A 26,438-nucleotide genomic window follows, 5' to 3' on the forward strand; every position below is an offset into this window, starting at 1 on the left:
TATGACCATATTAGAGACACATATTTCCCTAAGATTACAGAGATCCACAAAGAATTCAAAAACAAACCCAATTTTGATCAACTCCCTTATCTACTGGGTGAAAAATCACAGTGTGCCATCACAGCTGCAAGATTTGTGACCTGTTGCCACAAGAAAAGGGCAACCAGTGAAGAACAAACACCATTATAAATACAACCCATATTTATGATTATTTATTTTCCCATTTGTACTTTAACTATTTGCACATTGTTACAACACTGTATATATACATAATATGACATTTGAAATGTCTTTATTCTTTTGGATCTTCTGAGTGTAGTGTTTACTGTTAATATTTATTGTTTATTTCACTTTGTTTACTATCTACTTCACTTCCTTTGGCAATGTTAACATATGTTTCCCATGCCAATAAAGCCCTTAAATTGAATTGAATTGAATTGAGAGAGAGAGAGAGAGAGAGAGAGAGAGAGAGAGAGAGAGAGAGAGAGAGAGGAGAGAGAGAGAGAGAGAGAGAGAGAGAGAGAGAGAGAGAGAGAGAGAGAGAGAGAGAGAGAGAGAGAGAGAGAGAGAGAGAGAGAGAGAGAGAGAGAGAGAGAGAGAGAGAGAGAGAGAGAGAGAGAGAGAGAGAGGAGAATGAGAGAGAGAGAGAGAGAGAGACGAGAGAGAGAGAGAGAGAGAGAGAGAGAGAGAGAGAGAGAGAGAGAGAGAGAGAGAGAGAGAGATAGATAGTGTACATAGTGTGGAGGGATTATGGAATGTCCTTTTCGCCTGCCTTGCTCGGGGGTCTCTCTTGTCCATCCATCCATCCATCATGCTGAATGTGGTGAAGTGGGTTGATTCACAGTGACACTCTCAGGGCATCCCAGTGCCAGCCAGGCCTGGAGAGCAGAGCAGACAGACAGAATGACAGAGGCCCCATCAATGCTCCTTTTATTGTCTGACAAAGGCTCACACAACCACAGTGTTCCCCTAATGAGGGATCCTCTCCTTCTGGGCCATCCAAAGGGAATTCTTCCTGAGCACCCTGCCAACTCTGTTTGAAGAGAGAGAGACTGCACTTCACATACTGTAGAGCAAGGGAACTCTCTCAGCTCCCCACCAAAACTCCAAATGGTCTGCTATTCCAAATGGTCCCTATCATCTTTAAGATAATGCATCATTTGCATTATTAGGATAATACCTAAAGATATTATTGGATGGTGCTACAATAATGTGTGCTGTTGTGTAGGATAATATAATGATGATGCATCTACATGCATTACACAACAAGAAGTAGAATTCACGTCACTAAACCCTCCCCTGTCTGTATCCAGGGACAGAGGGATTTCAGTCTCAAGCCCCAGGGTAGCTCATTAGTTTAAACAGTCTTTTGCTTGTTGTCTATGTTGTTGATTTGGTATGTTTATTGGTAAATAAGAGACATGTTGTGGTTCATTAGAAGCTCATTTTGAGTACAGGACTAGGTGTAAAGTGATGTATGGCAGCTTTTCAAACACAGCTCTCTCAGGGGCATGCATGAAGTCATGGCTACAGTGTAGATAGAGGAAATGAAAGTTCCATTCCAATGGGCTAACTATGTGCCTGTTTCAGTGTAGTTACTTCTGATAATCTAACATTTTGACATGCAATCAGAGCTTGTTCATTTTGTTAAAAGGATATTCAAACCAGTTGCATCAAATCCATTTGGTAGAGTTAAAGTTCTATTCCCACTAGCCAAAATTACATATTCAATACTATTCCTACCTAGCTATGCTGGACTCCCCTATCAGCTGATAACACTGGCTTCTCTGTAATAATGTTCTGAGAACCTCCCTCTCTCTATGCCATGGCAGAGAGGAGATTAGAGTAGAGAGGAGACCCCACCCTCTGACCCAGCCAGACCTGATACACGACAGGCAGGCGGACTGAGGTCAGGTCTAAAGGGTCAGGGGAGGAGAGATGCCATCTTCACCATGTGATGAATGTTTCAAAAATATACACTTGTTGTCTCTGCATGGGAATGGAGGCAGGTATGTCCTTAGGTAGGCAGGAAATAGCAATGAACTTAAACTTAGATTATCGAGTCATGAGTTGTCACTTTTTAATGCATCTCGGACACAAAACTACTTTTTGGTTGAAACAGTTACATGCAGTACGTGCCTTTAGGAGGCTGTGCTCAAGAGAGTGACTGTGACCTCTAAATAAGAGAGTAAGCCCCTTTCAGTTATACACAAAACAGTAAGGTCCTGCATTTGTTTATTTTCTAAATATGGAATTTATATGACCCCTTTAGAGCTGCATTTTACTTCCCTTCAAAGTTGATGACATTCATCCAAAGGACACACAATACTGTAAAATCCTAAAGAAATCCTAAAGAAATTTAGAATAGGATTCCTTGTATTCCTCCAAGGATTATTTGTATTCCAAGCTCAGCACATTGGTGAGGCTTGAATAAGCTTATAAACTTAAGACAGGAAAACCTGTAATATATTGTCAATGTGTTCTGACTTATCCCACATATGGTCACTGGTGACTGGTGAAACAGACTGCAGTGGCAATATTTCTGTAACCAATTTGTGTAGTAGACATCTGCACCAGGGCCGCCAGCATACCTTTGGCAAGCAGGCATTTGCCCCAGCACTTTTCAATCAGGCAGCGCCCCATCCCTTAAAAATAATATGATTATATATGATTGTTTTTTACGCAAAAGCATTAAAAAGAGAATCAAATGACTGTTTTTTAGACTGACTTGCCTTGCCTCATGATTCGTCAACTTGCGCACAATTAGTGGCCTATGTCCTTCTCATCGGAGTGCTGCAGGGTTTTGGGTAGATGGAGTACAGTTACGGACAGTAGTGATTTTACGTAGTAGGTTAGGATAAGTAAAGCAGCAGTTTAGGATAATTCATGTAGTATATTAGGAGAATTAGGTTAAGGTTAGGAAAATGGTTAGGGTTAGGGTGGGCTAAAATTCCACATGCTAAAAAAGCAACCGCTTTTGCAACGCCCCAATGTAGCTCTTATGTCAGACAACTGGAATTCTTTGAAGTTTGGATGTTTTTATTTTCAAAAATCTCATGCCAAGTGGGGCAACCACAGAGGAGACTCAACTTGCCAGGCTGCCATAAATGCTATGAATTGTCTATCTTACATTTAAACAATGGGGGTGAAAAGGTTTTAGGCTTACTGGAATTCTTTACAGTTTTGTTGTTTTCAGTCAAAACAAACTTTAGAGCAGGCTCAGACTGCTCAGTTCACTTGCACCAGGCAATAGGTAAACTCTTAAAGTCCCTGCTACAACTAGGTTCCGGAGTTTTACCTGGTTACCATCAGGAGAGAAAAAAGTCGCCCCACCACTTTGGGACCTGTGGTTCCAGCCTGGTCTCATAGACTAGACGTAACATAGTAAATGTAAATCTGGGACACTCAAATTAGTATATGTTACGTTTGGTATGGTTACATAAGACAGATGGTTACTTAACCTTCTCACATGTGAGTTCCAAATATCTCTAACGATCGCCCCAGTGTGAGTTGTTTTATGCACGTGATGTCAGAATGCACTCACTGTTCCAAAATGTCACTGTTACGCAACAGGACAGTTAACAAGTGCTGCCTGCTAATTATCTATAGGCTATGTTTCAAATTATTTTCCAACAAGTTGTATTTTCTAACAGTTTGAATTGAGGTGTGTTCCGCCTCCTCGTTAATTCACATAGAAGTAGCCCATTTCAGTGTTGCAGGCAATGTATTTGAGGCTTTACTAAGCCGGACAAACTTCTCTCTTCAAAGAGAGGCCAAGCACTTCACCAATGTTTCCGCATATCAAGTATGCAGACATTTGCGCAGTCTGGCAAATGTTCTGGCTGGCGCTCGCATTGTCTTCCTTGTTATTTTCCTTAAAAATAATAACTTGTGGGCGTTCCTATCAAGGTAAGAGCATTATTTTCTGTATATCGTGTTGTCATTTCTACTGTAGCATACAGTACGTATGTATGTACACTACTGGTCAAACGTTTTAGAACACCTACTCATTCAAGGGTTTGTCTTTATTTTTACTATTTTCTACATTGTAGAATAATAGTGAAGACATCAAAACTATGAAATAACACATATGGAATCATGTAGTAACCAAAACAAGTGTTCAACAAATCAAAATATATTTCATATTTGAGATTCTTCAAATAGCCACCCTTTGCCTTGATGACAGCTTTGCACACTCTTGGCATTCTCTCAACCAGCTTCACCTGGAATGCTTTTTCAACAGCCTTGAAGGAGTTCCCACAAATGCTGAGCACTTGTTGGCTGCTTTTCCTTCACTCTGCGATCCGACTCATCCCAAACCATCTCAATTTGGTTGAGGTCGGGGGATTGTGCAGGCCAGGTCATCTGATGCAGCACTCCATAACTCTCCTTCTTGGTCAAATAGCCCTTACACAGCCTGGAGGTGTGTTGGGTCATTGTCCTGTTGAAAAACAAATGATGGTCCCACTAAGCCCAAACCACACTGGATGGCATATCACTGCCGCATGCTGTGGTAGCCATGCTGGTTAAGTGTGCCTTGAATTCTAAATAAATCACAGACAGTATCACCAGCAAAGCACCCCCACACCCTAACACCTCCTCCTCCATGTTTTACGGTGGGAATTACACATGCAGAGATTATCCGTTCACCCACACCGCGTCTCACAAAGACACTGCGTTTGGAACCAAAAATCTCAAATTTGGACTCCAGACCAAAGGACAGATTTCCACTGGTGCTTTTTTTGGCCCAAGCAAGTCTGTTCTTATTATTTGTGTCCTTAAGTAGTGGTTTCTTTGCAGCAATTCAACCATGAAGGCCTGATTCACACAGTCTCCTCTGAAAAGTTTATGTTGAGATGTGTCTGTTACTGGAACTCTGTGAAGCATTTATTTGGGCTGCAATTTCTGAGGCTGGTAACTCTTATGAACTTATCCTCTGCAGCAAAGGTAACTCTGGGTCTTTCATTCCTGAGAACCAGTTTCATCATAGCGCTTGATGGTTTTTGCGACTGCACTTCAAAATACTTTCAAAGTTCTTGACATTTTCTGTATTGACTGTCTTAAAGTAATGATGGACTGTCATTTCTCTTTGCTTATTTGAGCTGTTCTTGCCATAATATGGACTTGGTCTTTTACCACATAGGGCTATCTTCTGTATACCCCCCCTACCTTGGCACAACACAACTGATTGGCTCAAACGCATTAAGAAGGAAAGCAATTCCACAAATTAACTTTTAAGAAGGCACACCTGTTAACTGAAATGCATTCCAGGTGACTACCGCATGAAGCTGGTTGAGAGAATGCCAAGAGTGTGCAAAGCTGTCATCAAAGCAAAGGGTGGCTATTTGAAGAATCTCAAATATAAAATATATTTTGATTTGTTTAACACTTTTTTGGTTACTACATGAGTCCATATGTGTTGTTTCATAGTTTTGATGTCTTCACTATTAAAAAGTAATTAAAAGTAAAGAAAAACCCTTGAATGAGTAGGTGTTCTAAAACTTTTCAACGGTAGTGTATGTATGGAGCATAATGTATTTACAGTTTTATTCACATTTTCAAGTACTGGTGACAAATAATGCATTCCGTTTATTGCATAGATTGTAATGGACACCTATGATGTGTGTAAAATACTTTTTTGAAGGTTGTACTGATTACAATGAGCTAACGCTAAGCTATTTGCCAGCTATGTTTGGTGCCATGTTTGTTTACATTATCCAATGCATTCTGGGTGTCACGTAAACGTCTGTCAGACCAAAGATGTTATAATGAGATGAAGGGTAAACTTCTGGAAGTGAATGATCGTAGACGACACACCCCCTTCAACATGCATACTGCAAACAGACCAAACTCAACTTGTCTCCTCTTGTTATCTTTGGTTGATGCGAGAAAAAAAAAAAACATGGTGGCATGCACAAACTACCCATCGTCTGATTACTTTCAATTTCTGGAAAGTGTTTTACTCAATTATTTAGATCAATGGTGAGCTCACCCGATGTGATGAATTATAAATAGTAATTGCTATTAGCTAATTCATATTGTGGTTTCTGACAGCCAAGAGTTGTCTAAATGTGACCGCTTGTGTTATGTCAATCTTTCCTCAATTAGCGCTGGGACTAATGTAGCCTACATTTTCCGGTTTGGATGACTGTGTACAGTGCCTTGCAAAAGTATTCATCCCCCTTGACGTTTTTCCTATTTAGTTGCATTACAACCTGTAATTTAAATGGATTTTTATTTGGATTTCATGTAATGGACACACACAAAATAGTGCAAATTGGTGAAGTGAAATGAAAAAAATAACTTGTTTCAAAAAATTCGAAAGAATAAATTAACGGAAAAGTGGTGCGTGCATATGTATTCACCTCCTTTGCTATGAAGCCCCTAAATAAGATCTGGTGCAACCAATTACCTTCAGAAGTCACATAATTAGTTAAAGTCTGCAACACCACTAAACAAGGGGCACCACCAAGCAAGCGGCACCATGAAGACCAAGGAGCTCTCCAAACAGGTCAGGGACAAAGTTGTGGAGAAGTACAGATCAGGGTTGGGTTATAAAAAAATATCAGAAACTTTGAACATCCCACGGAGCACCATTAAATCCATTATTAAAAAATGGAAAGAATATGGCACCACAACAAACCTGCCAAGAGAGGGCCGCCCACCAAAACTCACGGTTCAGGCAAGGAGGGCATTAATCAGAGAGGCAACAAAGAGACCAAAGACCCTCAAAGGAGAACCCCCTGCAGGGACCACTGTAGAATGATCACACCTGTTTGTTGGCACGTGTGAATAGGTTAAGGCAAAAACAAAAGCAGGGTGGTTAGTTGGGGTGTATGGGTGGGTGTATGATGCAACGTCTAGCAATCCAAAGGTTGTGAGTTTGAATCTCATCACGGACAACTTTAGCATTTTAGCTAATTACCATCTTTTCAACTACTTACTACTTTGTAGCTACTTTGCAAATACTTAGCATGTTAGCTAACCCTTTCCCTAACCTTAACTCTAACCTTAACCCCTAGCCTAGCTAACGTTAGCCAGCTAGCTAACGTTAGCCACCTAGCCACCTAGCTGGAAATCGTAACATATCATATGTTTTTCAAATTCTTATCATATTGTACATTTTACAAATTCGTAACATATTGTAGGTTTTGCAAATTCGTAACATATAATGCGAAATGTAATTTGCAACATATCATTCGAAATGGCTGATGGACATCCACAAATTAATACCTACCATACGATACGTAACATATCATACTAAATGCGGTGCGATGTATTTACGTACAGAATAATATGAAACGCTCTGAGACCAGGTTGGTGGTGCCACCTCTGCTCTGGACAATGTATTTGTAGTTTGGAAACGTGCATGAACATTTCTGAATAAGTGTAGGCATATGTGCCATGTGACGATTAGTAAAAGTGAATACATTCCTTTCTTCTTCCATTTAATTTCAATCTACCTGTAAGAAACTGAATCTGATCTTTATCCTTAACTAAATCCCTTACGGAATTCAATGGTACATCTCTTCGGCGCTGGCTAGTGGCTATTGCTAGAAAAAAGCCCTGAATCAGACTACTTTTTATTTCATCAAGTTTGTGTCTTGGCAGCTCAAGTTTCAAGTATGTTGTCTTGCTCATTTGTATGTTTTAGTCAGCTTATTTGGCTCCATCTCATCTTCTTTTAGCTTTACAACTTTTTTGTTAATCAAACTCAACCTTATACAGTGTAATGATCACCATAAATCTTATAAAAACCCTGTTACAGTAGTATGGAATGCATCTCATATAGCTGATTACGGATTTGCTGAATGGCCACATACTGTACAGCAACCTGCAGTTAACATCTAACTATTAACATCAATTAACATCTAAACTGAGCCTCAAATTTGTGGGTAGGAATCACTGAAAGTTGAGATGGTATAGAGATTCCTCCTCTCAAGCTGTTTCTGTCTATATTGCCCTCATGAAATCAGGGTAGAGAGGAAAACCTTGAAATCTCTTTTTATCTGCCAATTCCTCTTTTCCTTCTGCATTCACCCTTCCCCCACATTCTCATTTTATCCATACTGTCTCACACTCTTCTATTTCTCTATTTCATATGTATTCTCTATGCTTTATTCTCTCTGTACATGCTCTCAATTATTCCATTTACTCTCTTCTCTCTCCTGTATTCTATTAATCCCCTCTCCTCCATTCCCTCCCCTTCTCCTCCCCTTCCCTACACCTCTCCTCTTATCTCTACATTTCTGTGCTCTGGGCAGCATGCTCATTCTCATTCCTCTACATAGAGACAGATTTAATTTCACCAGCTCTAACGTTGTAAACAAATGAGTGTGGAGACTGATACAGTACTAGTAATAAAACATTATGCAATTGGGGCACACACATAATTTACATTATGGACGGGCAAACATCATTTGCATTTTCATTGCATATATTATTTTGTTGTGGTTGTTTATACATATATACAGTGCATTCAGAAAGTATTCAGACCCCTTGACTTTTTCTACATTTTGTTAAGTTACAGCCATATTCTAAAATTGATTAAATACAATATTTTTCTCTTCCATCTACACACAATACCCCATAATGACAAAGCATAAACAGGTTTTTATCATTTTTTGCAAATGTATTACAAATACAAAACAGAAATGTTTAAAAAAGGTATAATCTTCGTAAATGATATCATCGGTAGGACTGGTGGAGTTATGTCGCACATGCAGCTAACAAAAACATATGGAAATATCTGCTCTACCCAAAATTACAACCAAATAATTGCAGCATTACCGCAAAAATGGAAGAGGAAAGTGGAAGGGGGAAAATGTAAAGGAACTTGTCTGTCGACCTTGCATTAAAGAACATAATTGGTTAAAGAAAACTGTGATAAATAACAAAGTATACCAGTTTCATTTAAGGACCAAAGGATTGACAGCCGTCCCATATAGATTGCAAAATAGTTGGGAAGAGATTTTTGACGTACCGATCCCATGGCATAGTGTTTATGAACTGATATGCAAAACGACGCCGGATTCAAAACTTAAATTATTATATAAAATTATTGCTACCAATGGAATGTTATTTATATGGGGGATATAATCTTCCCAGCTCTGCAGATTTTGCTGTGAAGAGACAGAATCATTAGATCATTTGTTTTGGTACTGTCCATTTGTAGCTTGCTTTTGGACACAGGTCCAGGAATGGCTAAAGGATTGCAATATATACCTGGAGCTAACCCTGCAGATAGCATTACTGGGTGATCTGAAAAGTCATAGTCAATCGATCAATAATATAATAATACTTTTAGCAAAAATGTTTATTTTCAATTTACAATCTGTAGAAACAATGAGAATAGAAAGGCTCAGAACTTTTGTAAAACCTTACAGTACAGTTGAAATATATATGGCAAATAGAAATCCAATATGGATGGTGTTAAGAGATAGATGGGTGGTGTTGAATGGAGTTGAAGGATGATACTAAGAACAACTACCAACAACTAATAACAACAAGATAACTAATAATGTAAGCATACTGTGTCCATAATAAGTATATAGGTTATAGGGTGAGAGCTTTTGTGAAAGAGCACAGTTAGAAAGATATGGCATATAGAAGCAAACCGGATGGACATCATGAAAATGATCGGAGAGGTTGAGGGTAGAGGAAGTTCAGGAGTAAAAGCAAACAAAATATAATTATTGTAAAATTGACTGTGTCCATAAAATGTATATACATTTTACATATTTAGCAGACGCTCTTATCCAGAGCGACTTACAGTTAGTGAGTGCGTACATTTTTCATACTGGCCCCCCGTGGGAATCGAACCCACAACCCTGGCGTTGCAAGTGCCATGCTCTACCAACTGAGCTACAGGATGCCTTATATAGTATGTATAAACTGGATGTAGAGGCCTAAGCATTGTTGTTCACTAGTTTACTCCAATTAGGGAAGGGGTGGTGGGGTTGGAAAGTAATAAAGGGAAATATATTTAAAAAAAGGAAATGTATATGTATGTATATATATTATATATATATATATATATATATACAGTGGGGGAAAAAAGTATTTAGTCAGCCACCAATTGTGCAAGTTCTCCCACTTAAAAAGATGAGAGAGGCCTGTAATTTTCATCATAGGTACACGTCAACTATGACAGACAAATTGAGATTTTTTTTCCAGAAAATCACATTGTAGGATTTTTTATGAATTTATTTGCAAATTATGGTGGAAAATAAGTATTTGGTCACCTACAAACAAGCAAGATTTCTGGCTCTCACAGACCTGTAACTTCTTCTTTAAGAGGCTCCTCTGTCCTCCACTCGTTACCTGTATTAATGGCACCTGTTTGAACTTGTTATCAGTATAAAAGACACCTGTCCACAACCTCAAACAGTCACACTCCAAACTCCACTATGGCCAAGACCAAAGAGCTGTCAAAGGACACCAGAAACAAAATTGTAGACCTGCACCAGGCTGGGAAGACTGAATCTGCAATAGGTAAGCAGCTTGGTTTGAAGAAATCAACTGTGGGAGCAATTATTAGGAAATGGAAGACATACAAGACCACTGATAATCTCCCTCGATCTGGGGCTCCACGCAAGATCTCACCCCGTGGGGTCAAAATGATCACAAGAACGGTGAGCAAAAATCCCAGAACCACACGGGGGGACCTAGTGAATGACCTGCAGAGAGCAGGGACCAAAGTAACAAAGCCTACCATCAGTAACACACTACGCCGCCAGGGACTCAAATCCTGCAGTGCCAGACGTGTCCCCCCTGCTTAAGCCAGTACATGTCCAGGCCCGTCTGAAGTTTGCTAGAGTGCATTTGGATGATCCAGAAGAGGATTGGGAGAATGTCATATGGTCAGATGAAACCAAAATATAACTTTTTGGTAAAAACTCAACTCGTCGTGTTTGGAGGACAAAGAATGCTGAGTTGCATCCAAAGAACACCATACCTACTGTGAAGCATGGGGGTGGAAACATCATGCTTTGGGGCTGTTTTTCTGCAAAGGGACCAGGACGACTGATCCGTGTAAAGGAAAGAATGAATGGGGCCATGTATCGTGAGATTTTGAGTGAAAACCTCCTTCCATCAGCAAGGGCATTGAAGATGAAACGTGGCTGGGTCTTTCAGCATGACAATGATCCCAAACACACAGCCCGGGCAACGAAGGAGTGGCTTCGTAAGACGCATTTCAAGGTCCTGGAGTGGCCTAGCCAGTCTCCAGATCTCAACCCCATAGAAAATCTTTGGAGGGAGTTGAAAGTCCGTGTTGCCCAGCAACAGCCCCAAAACATCACTGCTCTAGAGGAGATATGCATGGAGCAATGGGCCAAAGTACCAGCAACAGTGTGTGAAAACCTTGTGAAGACTTACAGAAAGCGTTTGACCTGTGTCATTGCCAACAAAGGGTATATAACAAAGTATTGAGAAACTTTTGTTATTGACCAAATACTTATTTTCCACCATAATTTACAAATCAATTCATTAAAAATCCTACAATGTGATTTTCTGGATTTCTTTTCTCATTTTGTCTGTCATAGTTGACGCGGACCTATGATGAAAATTACAGGCCTCTCTCATCTTTTTAAGTGGGAGAACTTGCACAATTGGTGGCTGACTAAATACTTTTTTTCCCCACTCTATATATATATATATATATATATATATATATATATATATATATTTGCGAGAGAAAAAAAAACATATGGGGGATTGGAAGTGATGCAGACAATTACATTGATGGAAGTTACAATCTATCTGCAATATTAAAGCTGATTTACCCCTTAAAAAATAAAAAATGTATAATAATAATAATACCTTATTTACATAAGTATTCAGACCCTTCTCTATGAGACTCGAAATTGAGCTCAGGTGCATCCTGTTTCCATTGATCATCCTTGAGATGTTTCTACAACTTGATTGAAGTCCACCTGTGGTAAATTCAATTGATTGGACATGATTTGGAAAGGCACACACCTGTCTATATAAGGTCCCACAGTTGACAGTGCATGTCAGAGCAAAAACCAAGCCATGAGGTCGAAGGAATTGTGCGGGAAGGGTACCAAAAAATGTCTGCGGCATTGAAGGTCCCCAAGAACACAGTGGCCTCCATCATTCTTAAATGAAAGACGTTTGGAACCACCAAGATTCTTCCTAGAGCTGGCCGCCCGGCCAAACTGAGTAATCAGGGGAGAAGGGCCTTGGTCAGGGAGGTGACCAAGAACCCGATGGTCACTCTGACAGATCTCCAGAGTTCCTCTGTGGAGATGGGAGAACCTTCCAGAAGGACAACCATTTCTGCAGCACTCCACCAATCAGGCCTTTATGGTAGAGTGGCCAGACGGAAGCCACTCCTCAGTAAAAGGCACATGACAGCCCACTTTGAGTTTGCAAAAGGCACCTAAAGAACTCTCAGACCATCAGAAACAAGATTCTCTGGTCTGATGAAACCAAGATTGAACTCTTTGGCCTGAATGCCAAGCATCACGTCTGGAAGAAACCTGGCACCATCCATACGGTGAAGCATGGTGGTGGCAGCATCATGCTGTGGGGATGTTTTTCAGCGGCAGGGACTGGGAGACTAGTCAGGATCGAGGGAAAGATGAACAAGCAAAGTACAGAGAGATCCTTGATGAAAATCTGCTCCAGAGCGCTCAGGTCCTCAGACTGGGGCGAAGGTTCACCTTCCAACAGGACAATGACCCTAAGCACACAGCCAGGACAACACAGGAGTGGCTTCGGGACAAATCTCTGAATGTCCTTGAGTGGCCCAGCCAGAGCCCGGACTTGAACCCAATTGAATATCTCTGGAGAGACCTGAAAATAGCTGTGCAGCGACACTCCCCATCCAACCTGACAGAGGTTGCGAGGATCTGCAGAGAAGAATGGAAGAAACTCCCCAAATACAGGTGTGACAAGCTTTATACCCAAGAAGACTCAAGGCTGTAATCGCTGCCAAAGGTGCTTCAACAGAGTACTGAGTAAAGGGTCTGAATACTTATTTAAATGTGATATTTCTGTTTTTTATTTTTAATAAATTTGCAAACATTTCAAAAAATCTGTTTTTGCTTTGTCGCTATGGGGTATTGTGTGTAGATTGATGAGAAAAAAACTGTTTCATACATTTTGGAATAAGGCTGTAACGTAACAAAATGTGGAAAAGGTCAAGGGGTCTGAATACTTTCCGAATGCACTGTACTAACTGATTGAATTACCAACCTGAAATGTGGTCTCAAATTATTTACAGAAATGGTATTACCAGAGCTCCACAGTCTTAAACTGGGCTGGTGTACCTTCCATCAGAGCATGGATGGGGTGATGTGCTGACTGTACCTATAATGATCCAGAGGAATTCACTGGCAAAGGCACCCGCAAACACAGAACGGCTTACGTAAGCATGAACATAGACAACAAGCAATCAGCCATGTCTCAAAGCTGTAATGAGATGTGAACTGGCATCCAACTCTTCTGTCATCGCTGAGGCAGTGGCAGACAAAGAGGTATTTACTTGTTTTCCTTTTTTGTTTCTTTCCTTCGAATTTGAGTTTGACGATAACCCTCACTCAAGACAGTGCTGACACAAATACAAAGCATTTCGCTACACCCGCAATAACATATGCTAAAAATGTATAACCAACTCTTAGTAAATATTGTTTTAGTTATATAGGTTTCTTATTGACATAAAGTCATTTATTTTGGAGTGAATGTTGTTTGTACCACACAACTTGATTGATGAACCAAAGGTAAATAGTCCCATGTTAAGGGCACATGACTGCAATATAGGCCTTCTATCTGTGCTTAAAATGGAGATGTCTGACCATCAACAGTGGGGTCTCTGTCTCCCTATCTGGGTAAGGCTGACCCCACACAGCCAAAAGGCAACTGACATTTCTATAGTGTGATCATTCAATATATCTAAAATATTGCAAATAAACACAGGATGTACATGTAGGTACAGTCATACCATTTATTTCACTGATAAAATTCCCATCCATCAAATTTGACATGAACGAATCACACAACAAACCTTCCATTTACTACCATTTTAAGGTTTAACAATAATTACCCGCAAGCCTTAAAAATCTATCCAGGTATTTCCAAAAACATTTGAAACATTCTTCAAGATTTCATTTTTCAAGATGACATTCAGAAAAAAACTATTATAACACACATTACTCTGGTCCCTCTGTCAGTGATTTCATTTCAATGGATGGACTTGGATGATATGACATATCACACAACATTTTATTTCACTCTCATGATTATAAGACACAATGATAATGCACTGGGGTGATAGTAGGTAGGTAGTAAATTATGAGTAGTAAAAAAAAGAATCACTTGAATTGCATCTCTTATTTTCAGTATAGACCTGTAATCTAAAGTAAAACACTGATGACGATGTAGATACACAATCCAAAAATGGAAGGCATGGAAAGCATTTAAGGATTACTGTAATTCAAGATTCCATCTCTCGGATAGGTACTGTTTGTGCTTATTGAGAGTAGAAGCCCGGTAGTATTATACTATAAAAGGCCTCTATCTCTGACTGACTGACTGACTGAGTCGGTCATCTGTTATTGCAGGGGCAGGCAGGCAGCTAAATGACATTAATCCGGGGTGATCCTGAGGTTTATCGTCAGGGATTACAGGAGGGGAAGGCAGGCCAGGGGTATAAAGTGTCCATCCATACCAGCGCAATAATCTCATCTACACTGGCTCTTGCTATTAAACTGCATTGGTTTAGATTTGTTTCCTTTCTGTATTCTAGAAATTACTGATTGTTTTGGTTATGGGGTTAACAATTAGCAGATTCTGACAGCAATGCATGGGCTAAAATGGCACACAATGTGTATATATAATCTAGGGGAAAGGTCGGGGATTGGCAATGATGGGGTGATGCATGGCTGTTTACTTGAAGGACCGGCGGACCTTGCGTCCCTTGAGAGGCTGAGGGGGCCGGTAGTTGTCCTGCATGCAGCAAGGTGCCTCTCCATCACCACTGAACATCAAGCTGCGGAATTTACCCATCTGTCGAGAGAGAGAGAGAGAGAGAGAGAGAGAGAGAGAGAGAGAGAGAGAGAGAGAGAGAGAGAGAGAGAGAGAGAGAGAGAGAGAGAGAGAGAGAGAGAGAGAGAGAGAGAGAGAGAGAGAGAGAGAGAGAGAGATAGACCAAAAATGAGAATGATTAGAATCATAGAGTGTCTCTGTGCTCTCAATGAGCAGGATGTGAAATGTAATCCCTGAAACAATACCAATGTAGTACCAATGTTATATCGAGGTCTAACTGATCACAATGAATGAGTATGGAGAGTACAGGACACAATCAGAGAGAGGAGAATCGAACGGTGTGTGCAACGACACCAGCGTGCAGCGGGTGCATCCCTCTCTGATGGAGAATTCAACTGAGCCTCGTGGTAAACCATGTGGGTCCTGCACAGCCACATGCAATAGCATAAACGCTACCCCCACAATACCCACAATTGGGAGCAACGTCATCATTGACATCGATGGATAGCCATAAGCAAGCATAGAGAGTATACATTTCTGTTGCTATAAGCATGACAATGTCTTCTCTAAATTGCTATTACTATGCATGACCAGCTGCATAATTTCAAGAGTCTGTACAGTCTCATTTCCAAGGTTCCAAATATACAGTTACATACACCTTAGTCAAGTACATTTAAACTCAGTTTTTCACAATTTCTGACATTTAATCCTAGTACAAATTCCCTGTCTTGGGTCAGTTAGGATCACCACTTTATTTTAAGAATGTGAAATGTCAGAATAATAGTACAGAGAATGATTTATTTCAGCTTTTATTTCTTTCATCACATTCCCAATGGGTAAAAAGTTAGTACACTCAATTAGTATTTGGTAGCATTGCCTTTAAATTGTTTAACTTGGGTCAAACATTTCGGGTAGCCTTCCACAAGCTTCCCACAATAAATTGGGTGAATTATGGCCCATACCTCCTGACAGAGCTGGTGTAACTGAGTCAGGTTTGTAGGCTTCCTTGCTCGCACATGCTTTTTCAGTTCTGCCCAGAACTTTTCAACTTTCCCTCCTGCAGCAATGCACCCCAACAGCCTGATGCTGCCACCCCCGTGCTTCACGGTTGGGATGGTGTTCTTCGGCTTGCAAGCAACCCCCTTTTTCCTCCAAACATAACGATGGTCATTATTGCCAAACAGTTCTATTTTTTTTTTATCAGACCAGAGGACATTTCTCCAAAAAGTACAATCTTTGTCCCCATGTGCAGTTGCAAACCGTAGTCTGGCTTTGTTATGGCGGTTTTGGAGCAGTGGCTTCTTCCTTGCTGAGCGGCCTTTCAGGTTATGTCAATATATGACTTGTTTGACTGTGGATATAGATACTTTTGTACCTGTTTCCTCCAGCATCTTCACAAGGTCCTTTGCTGTTGTTCTGGGATTGATTTGCACTTTTCGCACCAAAGTACGTTCATCTCTAGGAGACAGAACGCATGTCCTTCCTGAGCGGTATGACGGCTGCGTGGTCCCATGGTGTTTATACTTGCGTACTATTGTTTGTACAGATGAACGTGGTACCTTCAGGCATTTGGAAATTGCTCCCAAGGATGAAACAGACTTTTTTTCTGAGGTCTTGGCTGATTTATTTTTATTTTCACATGATGTCAAGCAAAGAGGCACTGAGTTTGAAGGTAGGCCTTGAAATACATCCACAGGTACACCTCCAATTGACTCAAATTATGTCAATTAGCCTATCAGAAGCTTCTAAAGCCATGACATCATTTTCTGGAATTTTCCAAGCTGTTTAAAGGCACAGTCAACTTAGTTTATGTAAACTTCTGACCCACTGGAATTGTGATACAGTGAATTATAAGTGAAATAATCTGTCTGTAAACAATTGTTGGAAAAATTACTTGTGTCATGCACAAAGTAGATGTCCTAACCAACTTGCCAAAACTATTGTTTGTTAACAAGACATTTGTGGAGTGGTTGAAAAACAAGTTTTAACGACTCCAACCTAAGTGTATGTAAACTTCCGACTTCAGCTGTAGGTGTAGAGCAACAGTATCAATTGACCAACTGTTCAACTTGTTCTCATTTACCGTGAGAACTGAAACCACCTAACACTTCTGAAAGTGCATTAATTTCCTTCATTCTGTGGTCTCAAACTCTGCAAAGATCAACTACAATGGCTTTCTGTGGTCGCTAACCCTCACAGATTTAGGCACGTAGGTGAAAGGCTTTATCCAACACAACATTGCATAAGTACTCTGTCAGAACTGTAAAACTCTCTCCACCCACTTTATTGCTGCCTTGCACTACTGCTTAACTTATCTCAGCAATGCATATGTTTGGAGGTAGCCCTCCCTAAAATTACATGTTATTTTCATCATGACATATGTGGGACAGTGCCTTCGACTGCAGCTTTCACTAAACAAGCCTCCTTGGGGATCCATTTAAATGCTGGCTGGTGAAATTGGACTTGGGGATTTGATATCCCCAAAGGCTCAGCATGGAGATTCAATAATAAGGGGAGGTGTCAGCTTTGTACAGTAGCTTACAATAGCTATGTACTGTAGTTTGTGTATGTTTGGTTGTTATTTTATGGTAGGAAGAACAATTTTCTGTGTAAATTATTTACAGACAGTCACAGAAACTTCTTAGACAACATGGAGAACTAAAAACTGATTTAGTCCATGACCTATACATTACAGGAAGAATTGTAATGGTATATTAATGTGGGTGTAGGCTGCTTTCGTTGGAAGAGGCAAGCTACCCAAACATGATACTAGCAGGAGTTACTAAATAAGCATTATGGGCCACTCAGATAATGTAATCTAAAGTGACAGGCAGCGGGCAAAAGTCTTGACCCTCCCTGTTTTGAGTGAATGGCTGAAACTCCTACTAAAAAGCTTGCTTGGTTAACACAAACTTTGTAGCAATGCTCACCAAGACAGAAAGCAGAAACCTACTGTACCCACAAACAAGTCCTTTAAACAGTATTCTACTGCCAAGAAAAATGTATATTTTTAGTACATTTTACTTTTTTTATTTTTTTACATTTTAGTCATTTAGCAGACGCTCTTATCCAGAGCAACTTACAGTTAGTGAGTGCATACATTATTATATATATAAATATATATATATTTATTTATTTTTTGTACCCGCACATACAGTACTTCTAGCTTCATAAAACATTTGATTATTTTCTAAAATATGTTCTATGACGTCTGACCTGAAACTGACCTCTTTCAATTAACTGAGGCTGATGACGCTGATTAGTGAAAGGAGAACACATTTCCTTGTTATGAAGATACTGTATAAAATTATTGTACCTGGGTAGGGCTGACACTGATCGGTTCCTTCAGGACGATCCAGGTGACACTCTCCAGCAGAGGGGGAGTGGTCAGGGAGCCATCGTATGTCCAGTAGTCCAGTGAGCCAGGCAGCAGAGTTTTGGCATCAAAGTTGGAAAATGTAGTTTGCTTTCCCTAAAGAATGCACAAATTGTGATTGAATACAAAATGATTAAACAAAGTCTTACTTCAACATTCCCAACCAATTCTAGTCATTCGAGACAAGATTCCTAAATTTGATTTCACCTTTGATTTGATGGCCCCCAGAGCATCGAGAACCTTCTGCAGTCTGGGGTTTGCAGCACCAATCTATAGGAAACAAGAATTCACACAGCTAAACAAGGGAATCAGGCTACTTTCAGAATGCAATTAGAAGGAAACAAATAAACAGTATATGAACAAACATATAAATCGTATTAGATCTTCACCTTCAGAAACACTCCAACCACAGCGAGTCCATCTGGTTCACTAGCGGCCTCACCAAAGCTAGGGTACTTGGTGTTCCAGTGCACCAGATGGAGCTTGAAAAACCAAAAGAAGAGATGTCAGGTTTAACTCAGGTAGCCAATGAAAAGACTGATCTGTAGCCATATGGCTTGTCCTGTTGTATAATCTAGGTCTAGGACTGCCTACCTCACAGGGGAACTTGATTCCATTGACGGTGTGCTCAGAGCCCCTGTCATCACTGGCGCCCCAGTGGAAGTGGAACTGCTTCAGCCTGTATGTGCCGGTGATGGGGCCTCCGGTCAGTGCTGTAGATAGGAACACACAAGCACGCACACACACACAAACTTTTAATGTTGCTTTTCAAAATGTTCGATGTTTATGAGCAACTGTGTGTGTCCAAATGCAGTCAAATGACATGATAACTGCCATCAAGTAATGATAGGGTAGGGTAGGAAACAAAAGACAACGACCTGACAACTAGGGTATTTCAGCCCAAAGATACTAAAACCTTTATAATGAACACTTGCCTGCCTGCTCTCACGTCACCTATCATCAATGTTATCTACTGTACAGCAGCCGACGCGCACAATGGACAAAGACAGTGCATCAAGGAAATGAATTCACCACTGTGATTTATATTTGTTTTATGCAAAGCCACTGAAGTTAACATGTAACCAGTTTGCCGCAACCCTCGTTCTCTTGTTGCCACTTCCCCTTTCTATTCCACTCCTCACCTTACTAAATTCCCACCTCAGAACCCATGTGAGAAATGGAGATAAGAATGTATTGACATATTAGCTTTATATAATTATATATTAATTCTAAGGCTTACTTGAACTGTCAGTATCATCCACAAAGCCAACTTGGAAGGAATGACCATTGTTCAGAATGTCTATGGAGTTGGATGGGTCATACTTCAGTTTGAGTGGCTTCAGGGCAGAATCGTAGGAGGTTTGACCAGGAATAATATCAATAGGAGATTGCCTGGGTCCATTAGCAATGGGAAAGCCATTGCACCAGTTGTCAGGTCCTATGATTGAAAATACAGAGGACAGAGTCAAACAGAAGAAAAATACACATGTATCATATTCACTCTATTCTAAACAGTCCAATGATATCTGTGTTCTCACATATACATTTATAAATAATGTAGGGATAATTATGCATTTATTAACACATCAGAAAATATTAACACTTATTTACAGAAGTTATTTCGTTCTGATAAGAAATGTACTGAGCCACTCATGCAACTGTTGAAATTTACAGTTTCAACTAATAGTTCCAAAAGTGGAGTCAGCATCAGATGATAATGTAGAATAGATTCTAGAATGCCTCACCATCAGATGGTCCATATCCCCAACCGTGAGACATGATTATTAACTTGTTCTCCTACGCCAATATAATCCCTTTCAATGGTAAAACCTCGATGCAAGGATCCAGTTTGTGATAACCTTGAAATAATAAGTGTCATGGTTTATATAGACTTCCCCTCCTGACAGTGGTACTGTAGGCCTACCTCAAGTGGGAGTGGGTGGGTTTGGCCTCATGGTTTTAGCGCAGGCTAGTCATCACAGCAGGAGGTGTTCAAGGACCCATCAATAGATGATCAGAGTCACACCTCCACGTTCCCTTGGAGCGCATCGCTCTATCGGTCGACCTTCTATCGGATGGTGAGAATGAAGCAGACCCTGTTGAGTGGGCACACTCACAACGTGTGCATTCCAGACAATATAGTCTTGCCAAAAGCTTTTGTGTTAGTAGACTAACATTACACACGTTATGTGCGGTTTCTTCACCATGGTTTGATTCAACGTTTTATAGTGATATCCCGAAATATATGTTTTTTTTCTTCTGAGAGCGAGGCATGCCAGATTCACTGACCTTGGGTTCTTCCAACGTAGCCTGCGTCTGTAGTAGAAGTAGCCTACTGTATTGCATGTGAGATGTGCAAATGGACACTGTGTTTCGTTCTAAGAACAGAATGAACAAGAAGGAAAGCGAGGTTGCAAATCAAAACGTGATGTATTGTAGGCTATATTTTTCCTTGAACTGCCTATGTCCCTTTGCAGCCTGCGTCAGCGTAAAAACCTAATATTATAAGCGCAATAGCCTCTTCCTCTCCAGTGCATAATTTTAAAGGGGCCACGACAATAGACTGCACTGTGCTGTCAGTCACAAGTAGGCTAGTACAGCTAACTAGATTTGCCCAGATCGCATGAATAAATGGCCAACATGTGTTATTATGCGCCGACCAGTTTATTGGTCACATTATCAAACATTAGGCTAATAAGAGATGTTGTTTATAAACATTAGGCTAATAAGAGATGTTGTTTGGAATGAGTTGATTTAAATGAAACACGTGCTGATGAATTATGGATTACATTTTGTTGGTAATGTGATACATGGTTTTTGGTCATCCAAAATATTCCTTAAAAATATATTTTTCAAGGTTTGGATATTTTATTCATTAATGGTTGTGGATAATGGCATAAAGCAAAATGCTAGAAGTCCAAGAAAATGTTATGTGCATTTGCTTCCATCTACTGGTACAACGATGAAGGCTACCGCAGACATTTGCTTTCTAGTACTATTTTCTTACAAATGACTACACCATGTGGCAGTTGCTGGGTATTGCTTCTTGATTTAGATAATTCCTCCCAAACATTAATGAGATGGTGCGGGTAAATTAAATAGTCGTGAAAATGCTATATGGGATACAGTTTGGGATTATACCAGTTGTGCAGTAAGCATATAGGTTGGAGATGTACATTTTCATGTCAATTCTATACCAGAAAAACTCAATCAGAAAATAAATAAACATTTCATATAATGTTTATAATAACCCAATTTCCTTGTGGTGAATGTAAATTAGCATTTTCATCATATTTTGACACAATCATACGTCTGCCCAGCTAGTTCTTTACAAAGAAACACATTGATGAGTTTGCATGTAAGCCCTGATTGGATCCCCTTATTTGACAGTTGCTTCTCAACATGAAGCTAGTGTTTTTATATCGTTTTTCATCACTGACACATACTCAATGCCTACATTTCCCTTTGTGCATTTTGATTTGCAAAGGCTGGATGAGATGATCCATGATTCACATAGTACAGAACATCTTGGAAGGAGGAAGTAGAATGTCTCTTTTAAGAAAATACTATTTTAATTATGCTTCAGTATTCTTTAACTGTTTCTTATATGGATTTTTTTTGCCACACTTTTTTCACTGCAAATGCACATAAGACAGACACTTCTGTTGGGGTGCGGCACAGAGGGGTAGAAGATTGAGGATTGTAGATATTTTTAATTGTACAATCAGTATCATGTACATCGTTAAGTCATATTAGTGCAAATCATACCGCGACTCATCTTATTCAGACAAATAAACAAAAGGCCTGCATAAGGCCTAACCTTCCATCCTAAGAAAGGCAGCAATAGTCAAAGGCTGTGTGAATACATTAACATAAAAGAGAGGCTCTCCTCTGTAATTAGTTGTACTTGTATTGATATGACCTCCACACAGCCCTCCATTTGAGTAAGTAGCCTAAAGCTACTCAGCACGATTAGACAAAGTCTCAGTGAATAGGAGATAACTCATTATGGCCACAGAAAGAAGGGGTTAATTTCGAACTATAGACTCCACATTGATTTAGAGAGGGGAGGTATTCACAACTGCAAGGAGTCAGATGACAATGCCTTATTGGCTTTATAGTGGGAGAGAGGATGGGGTAGTATTATGTATAAATCAGATAACTAAAATAAAATAAATATGATTTTCAGATGACTGGGACAAAGATCTTACTATTCAGGTGCCCATAGACTGTATAGACAACATAATAAACTAAACCTAGTTAAGGTAGAATAGAACGAAAAGAGAATGGCATTTGCAGAGTGAGTGCACCTAAAACTGCAAATACATTATTCAGTAGTGAGTATTTAGCCTACTTCTCGTTCCATTTTTCACACAGACATCTAATTATGAGATCTTACTTACACTGAATGAGCATGATTATAATTTAAGCATATCAAATACATATTTATCTTGATTTCATCCATTCAGCTCCTGCATGCCTCTTTTTCATCTTTCCAAAAAACACCCTATTTGAGGAACAAAATCAATCAGCAGGAATGTCAGTTCTGAAGGGGTGTGAATTAGCCTCTTTTCATGCCACGGATGTGTGTTTTTGTCCCCAGTTTAAGATGGAAGAGTAAGCCTGAGTATGGGACAATGGCGCAGGAGGCACGGCGGGGTGGGGTGGTGAGCTTTAGGGGGCCCCAAACCAATATAAATGTATTATTATTATTCAGATAGCATGTGAATAAGTCATAAGCCATGGAAACATGTTTAAAATTACACAAAACTAGCTTTAAAACAACATATTTTGCTCTCTGCACAATGGCAAAATGTGTAGAGCTGCAAGAAGTGAGCTGTTTTCCTTGACTCATTCATTTCTCCAAAGATACTTGATTCCTACTCTGATTTCTCTGACTGGCAAGAAATGGCATCAGCAGTCTAACAATAGATGAACAGTTTGACCTTCACAGACAGCCAAGTGGAACGCTTTCCCTCTCATGTTTTAAGGTTCTGTACAATGATCCAAATAAATACAGTGGGGAGAACAAGTATTTGATACACTGCCGATTTTGCAGGTTTTCCTACTTACAAAGCATGTAGAGGTCTGTAATTTTTATCATAGGTACACTTCAACTGTGAGAGACGGAATCTAAAACAGAAATCCAGAAAATCACATTGTATGATTTTTAAGTAATTAATTTGCATTTTATTGCATGACATAAGTATTTGATCACCTACCAACCAGTAAGAATTCCGGCTCTCACAGACCTGTTAGTTTTTCTTTGAGAAGCCCTCCTGTTCTCCACTCATTACCTGTATTAACTGCACCTGTTTGAACTCGTTACCTGTATAAAAGACACCTGTCCACACACTCAATCAAACAGACTCCAACCTCTCCACAATGGCCAAGACCAGAGAGCTGTGTAAGGACATCAGGGATAAAATTGTAGACCTGCACAAGGCTGGGATGGGCTACAAGACAATAGGCAAGCAGCTTGGTGAGAAGGCAACAACTGTTGGCGCAATTATTAGAAAATGGAAGAAGTTCAAGATGACAGTCAATCACCCTCGGTCTGGGGCTCCATGCAAAATCGTGGGGCATCAAAGATCATGAGGAAGGTGAGGGATCAGCCCAGAACTACACTGCAGGACCTGGTCAATGACCTGAAGAGAGCTGGGACCACAGTCTCAAAGAAAACCATTAGTAACACACTACGCCGTCATGGACTAAAATCCTGCAGCGCACGCAAGGTCCCCCTGCCCCCTGTCCAGGCCCGTCTGAAGTTTGCCAGTGACCATCTGGATGATCCAGAGGAGGAATGGGAAAAGGTCATGTGGTCTGATGAGACAAAAATAGAGCTTTTTGGTCTAAACTCCACTCGCCGTGTTTGGAGGAAGAAGAAGGATGAATACAACCCCAAGAACACCATCCCAACCGTGAAGCATGGAGGTGGAAACATCATTCTTTGGGGATGCTTTTCTGCAAAGGGGACAGGACGACTGCACCGTATTGAGGGGAGGATGGATGGGGCCATGTATCGCGAGATCTTGGCCAACAACCTCCTTCCCTCAGTAAGAGCATTGAAGATGGGTCGTGGCTGGGTCTTCCAGCATGACAACGACCCGAAACACACAGCCAGGGCAACTAAGGAGTGGCTCCGTAACTAGCATCTCAAGGTCCTGGAGTGGCCTAGCCAGTCTCCAGACCTGAACCCAATAGAAAATCTTTGGAGGGAGCTGAAAGTCCGTATTGCCCAGCGACAGCCCCGAAACCTGAAGGTTCTGGAGAAGGTCTGTATGGAGGAGTGGGCCAAAATCCCTGCTGCAGTGTGTGCAAACCTGGTCAAGACCTACAGGAAACGTATGATCTCTGTAATTGCAAACAAAGGTTTCTGTACCAAATATTAAGTTCTGCTTTTCTGATGTATCAAATACTTATGTCATGCAATAAAATGCAAATGAATTACTTAAAAATCATACAATGTGATTTTCTGGATTTTTGTTTTAGATTCCGTCTCTCACAGTTGAAGTGTACCTATAATAAAAATTACAGACCTCTACATGCTTTGTAAGTAGGAAAACCTGCAAAATCGGCAGTGTATCAAATACTTGTTCTCCCTACTGTACATCCATGTCATAAAAAAAAAGAAGGAAATATTTAGATCCAGAGTGTACTATAGCGTAATTCGTCAGTTCATACAAAATGAACGCCCATCTCTCCAAAAAGCAAGATTTCATTTCACTGTCTTCAGTCCCAAACTTAAAAACTTTATTACATCATCTTCACAAACTAATTTGCTGTCGTTGCTCACAGTTTTGGCTGATCAGCAGAATTTTTTGGCAAACTAAATTGCATCTGTCAAGGGTTTTCTTCATGTCCCCCTCTGTTTGTAGTGACAGCAGCGTAGCTAATGAGCCACAGTCGTGGACAAGCCCACTCTGTTTTCAAAGCAGATGCCAGTTCCCATTTGATCTCCACTGAATAACCTGCCTTCTCCTCTCCTCCTCTTTGCATGCAGAGTCCCTACATTACCTCACAGGATGGGATGGGAGCGTCTCTTATTGTGTAGTGCTATGATAAGCCGACCCACAGCATGTTGAGCTGTGTGAGCATAGTAAAGTTATAGTATGTGATGTTTCTTTATAAAAATGTGTGTGATATAAGACAGGTAAAGCTATAGCACAGATAGGACATTAACAGTAAATATTGTTTGTATGATGCTATTATGTAAGTATAGTTCTCTACTTTCAATACTGTACAATTTAGGGCTGGAGGACATTGAGTTTAGTATTCCTGAATAGTCCTGATAGTCTTGAAAGTAATCTCTCAGCATTTCACTTTAGCATGTAAAAATTACTTTCAATAATGCAATCATTGCCACATTAGTTACTAACACAGCTACACTGTGTGTAAGATAATTAAAATATTGATGCGAAAAATTGGACACAATCGTTTCCAATTATTTTATTTTCTAAGGGCCCCTAACGCGCAATACACTGCCCCACTATTTCCATAATGCTGGATTATTGGCAATGGAGGGAAACGATCAGCTGTTGCTTTTTAGGGATTATATTGGCTAAAACTCCAGGAAATGCTGTATAATTAGGCTATTAATAGCCCATACCCAATTGCATTTGTTATGTGTAGATGTATGCTGTACATAAACCTGTTTTAGCACAAGTATTTATATCTCTGACTTCAAATGCCTTTTTTTTTACCAGTTCAAAAATCAGGAAAAAAATTTAACAATACATGTTTAGTTGAAAATATGATAGAGCAAATAATTGTTATTAAGTCTGTATTATGTCTCTTGTTATGAACTGAAGGAAAGGGTGCATTTTATAATGAAATATTTTAATTGATAATAAAGAACTATATTCTATTCAATTATATTTTATTCTATTAAATTTGAGTCTATTCCCAACGCAATCGTCTCTATTGCAACAGAGCAGCAGCCTAATTCGTTGTCCTCAGTCATTCTCCATGCCGGGTCTTATTGGCATCCTCATTTTTCCACTATGTGGGTTTTCGTCCTCTCTGCGCTGCAGCAACAGAGCGAGCTGTC

At 40.0% G+C, this 26,438-nt stretch overlaps 1 protein-coding gene across 1 annotated transcript; it reads right to left on the reverse strand.

Annotated features, from left to right (window-relative positions):
- Positions 1-13,958: 13,958 nt before the first annotated feature.
- On the reverse strand, positions 13,959-20,264 carry cahz (carbonic anhydrase). The gene is made up of 7 exons (XM_041842122.2): positions 20,134-20,264; positions 19,629-19,826; positions 18,983-19,101; positions 18,778-18,870; positions 18,596-18,658; positions 18,329-18,484; positions 13,959-15,033 (listed from the first exon to the last, which is right to left on the reverse strand). The coding sequence occupies exons 1-7, from the start codon at positions 20,165-20,167 to the stop codon at positions 14,914-14,916; spliced, it is 783 nt and encodes a 260-aa protein (XP_041698056.1). The 5' UTR covers positions 20,168-20,264; the 3' UTR covers positions 13,959-14,913.
- Between the last annotated feature and the right edge of the window lie 6,174 nt (positions 20,265-26,438).

The sequence above is a fragment of the Coregonus clupeaformis genome, chromosome 21 (genome assembly GCF_020615455.1).
Source record: "Coregonus clupeaformis isolate EN_2021a chromosome 21, ASM2061545v1, whole genome shotgun sequence".
Lineage (NCBI taxonomy): Eukaryota > Metazoa > Chordata > Actinopteri > Salmoniformes > Salmonidae > Coregonus > Coregonus clupeaformis.

Bases quoted from the DNA above. Each gene is read 5' to 3' on its own strand.
- cahz (XM_041842122.2), bottom strand. From the start codon at position 20,167: ATGTCTCACGGTTGGGGATATGGACCATCTGATG. The intron at 19,827-20,133 runs GTGAGGCATTCT...TTTCAATCATAG, and splicing joins GGGATATGGACCATCTGATG to GACCTGACAACTGGTGCAAT. The intron at 19,102-19,628 runs GTAAGCCTTAGA...TCCTATCTACAG, and splicing joins GGATGATACTGACAGTTCAA to CACTGACCGGAGGCCCCATC.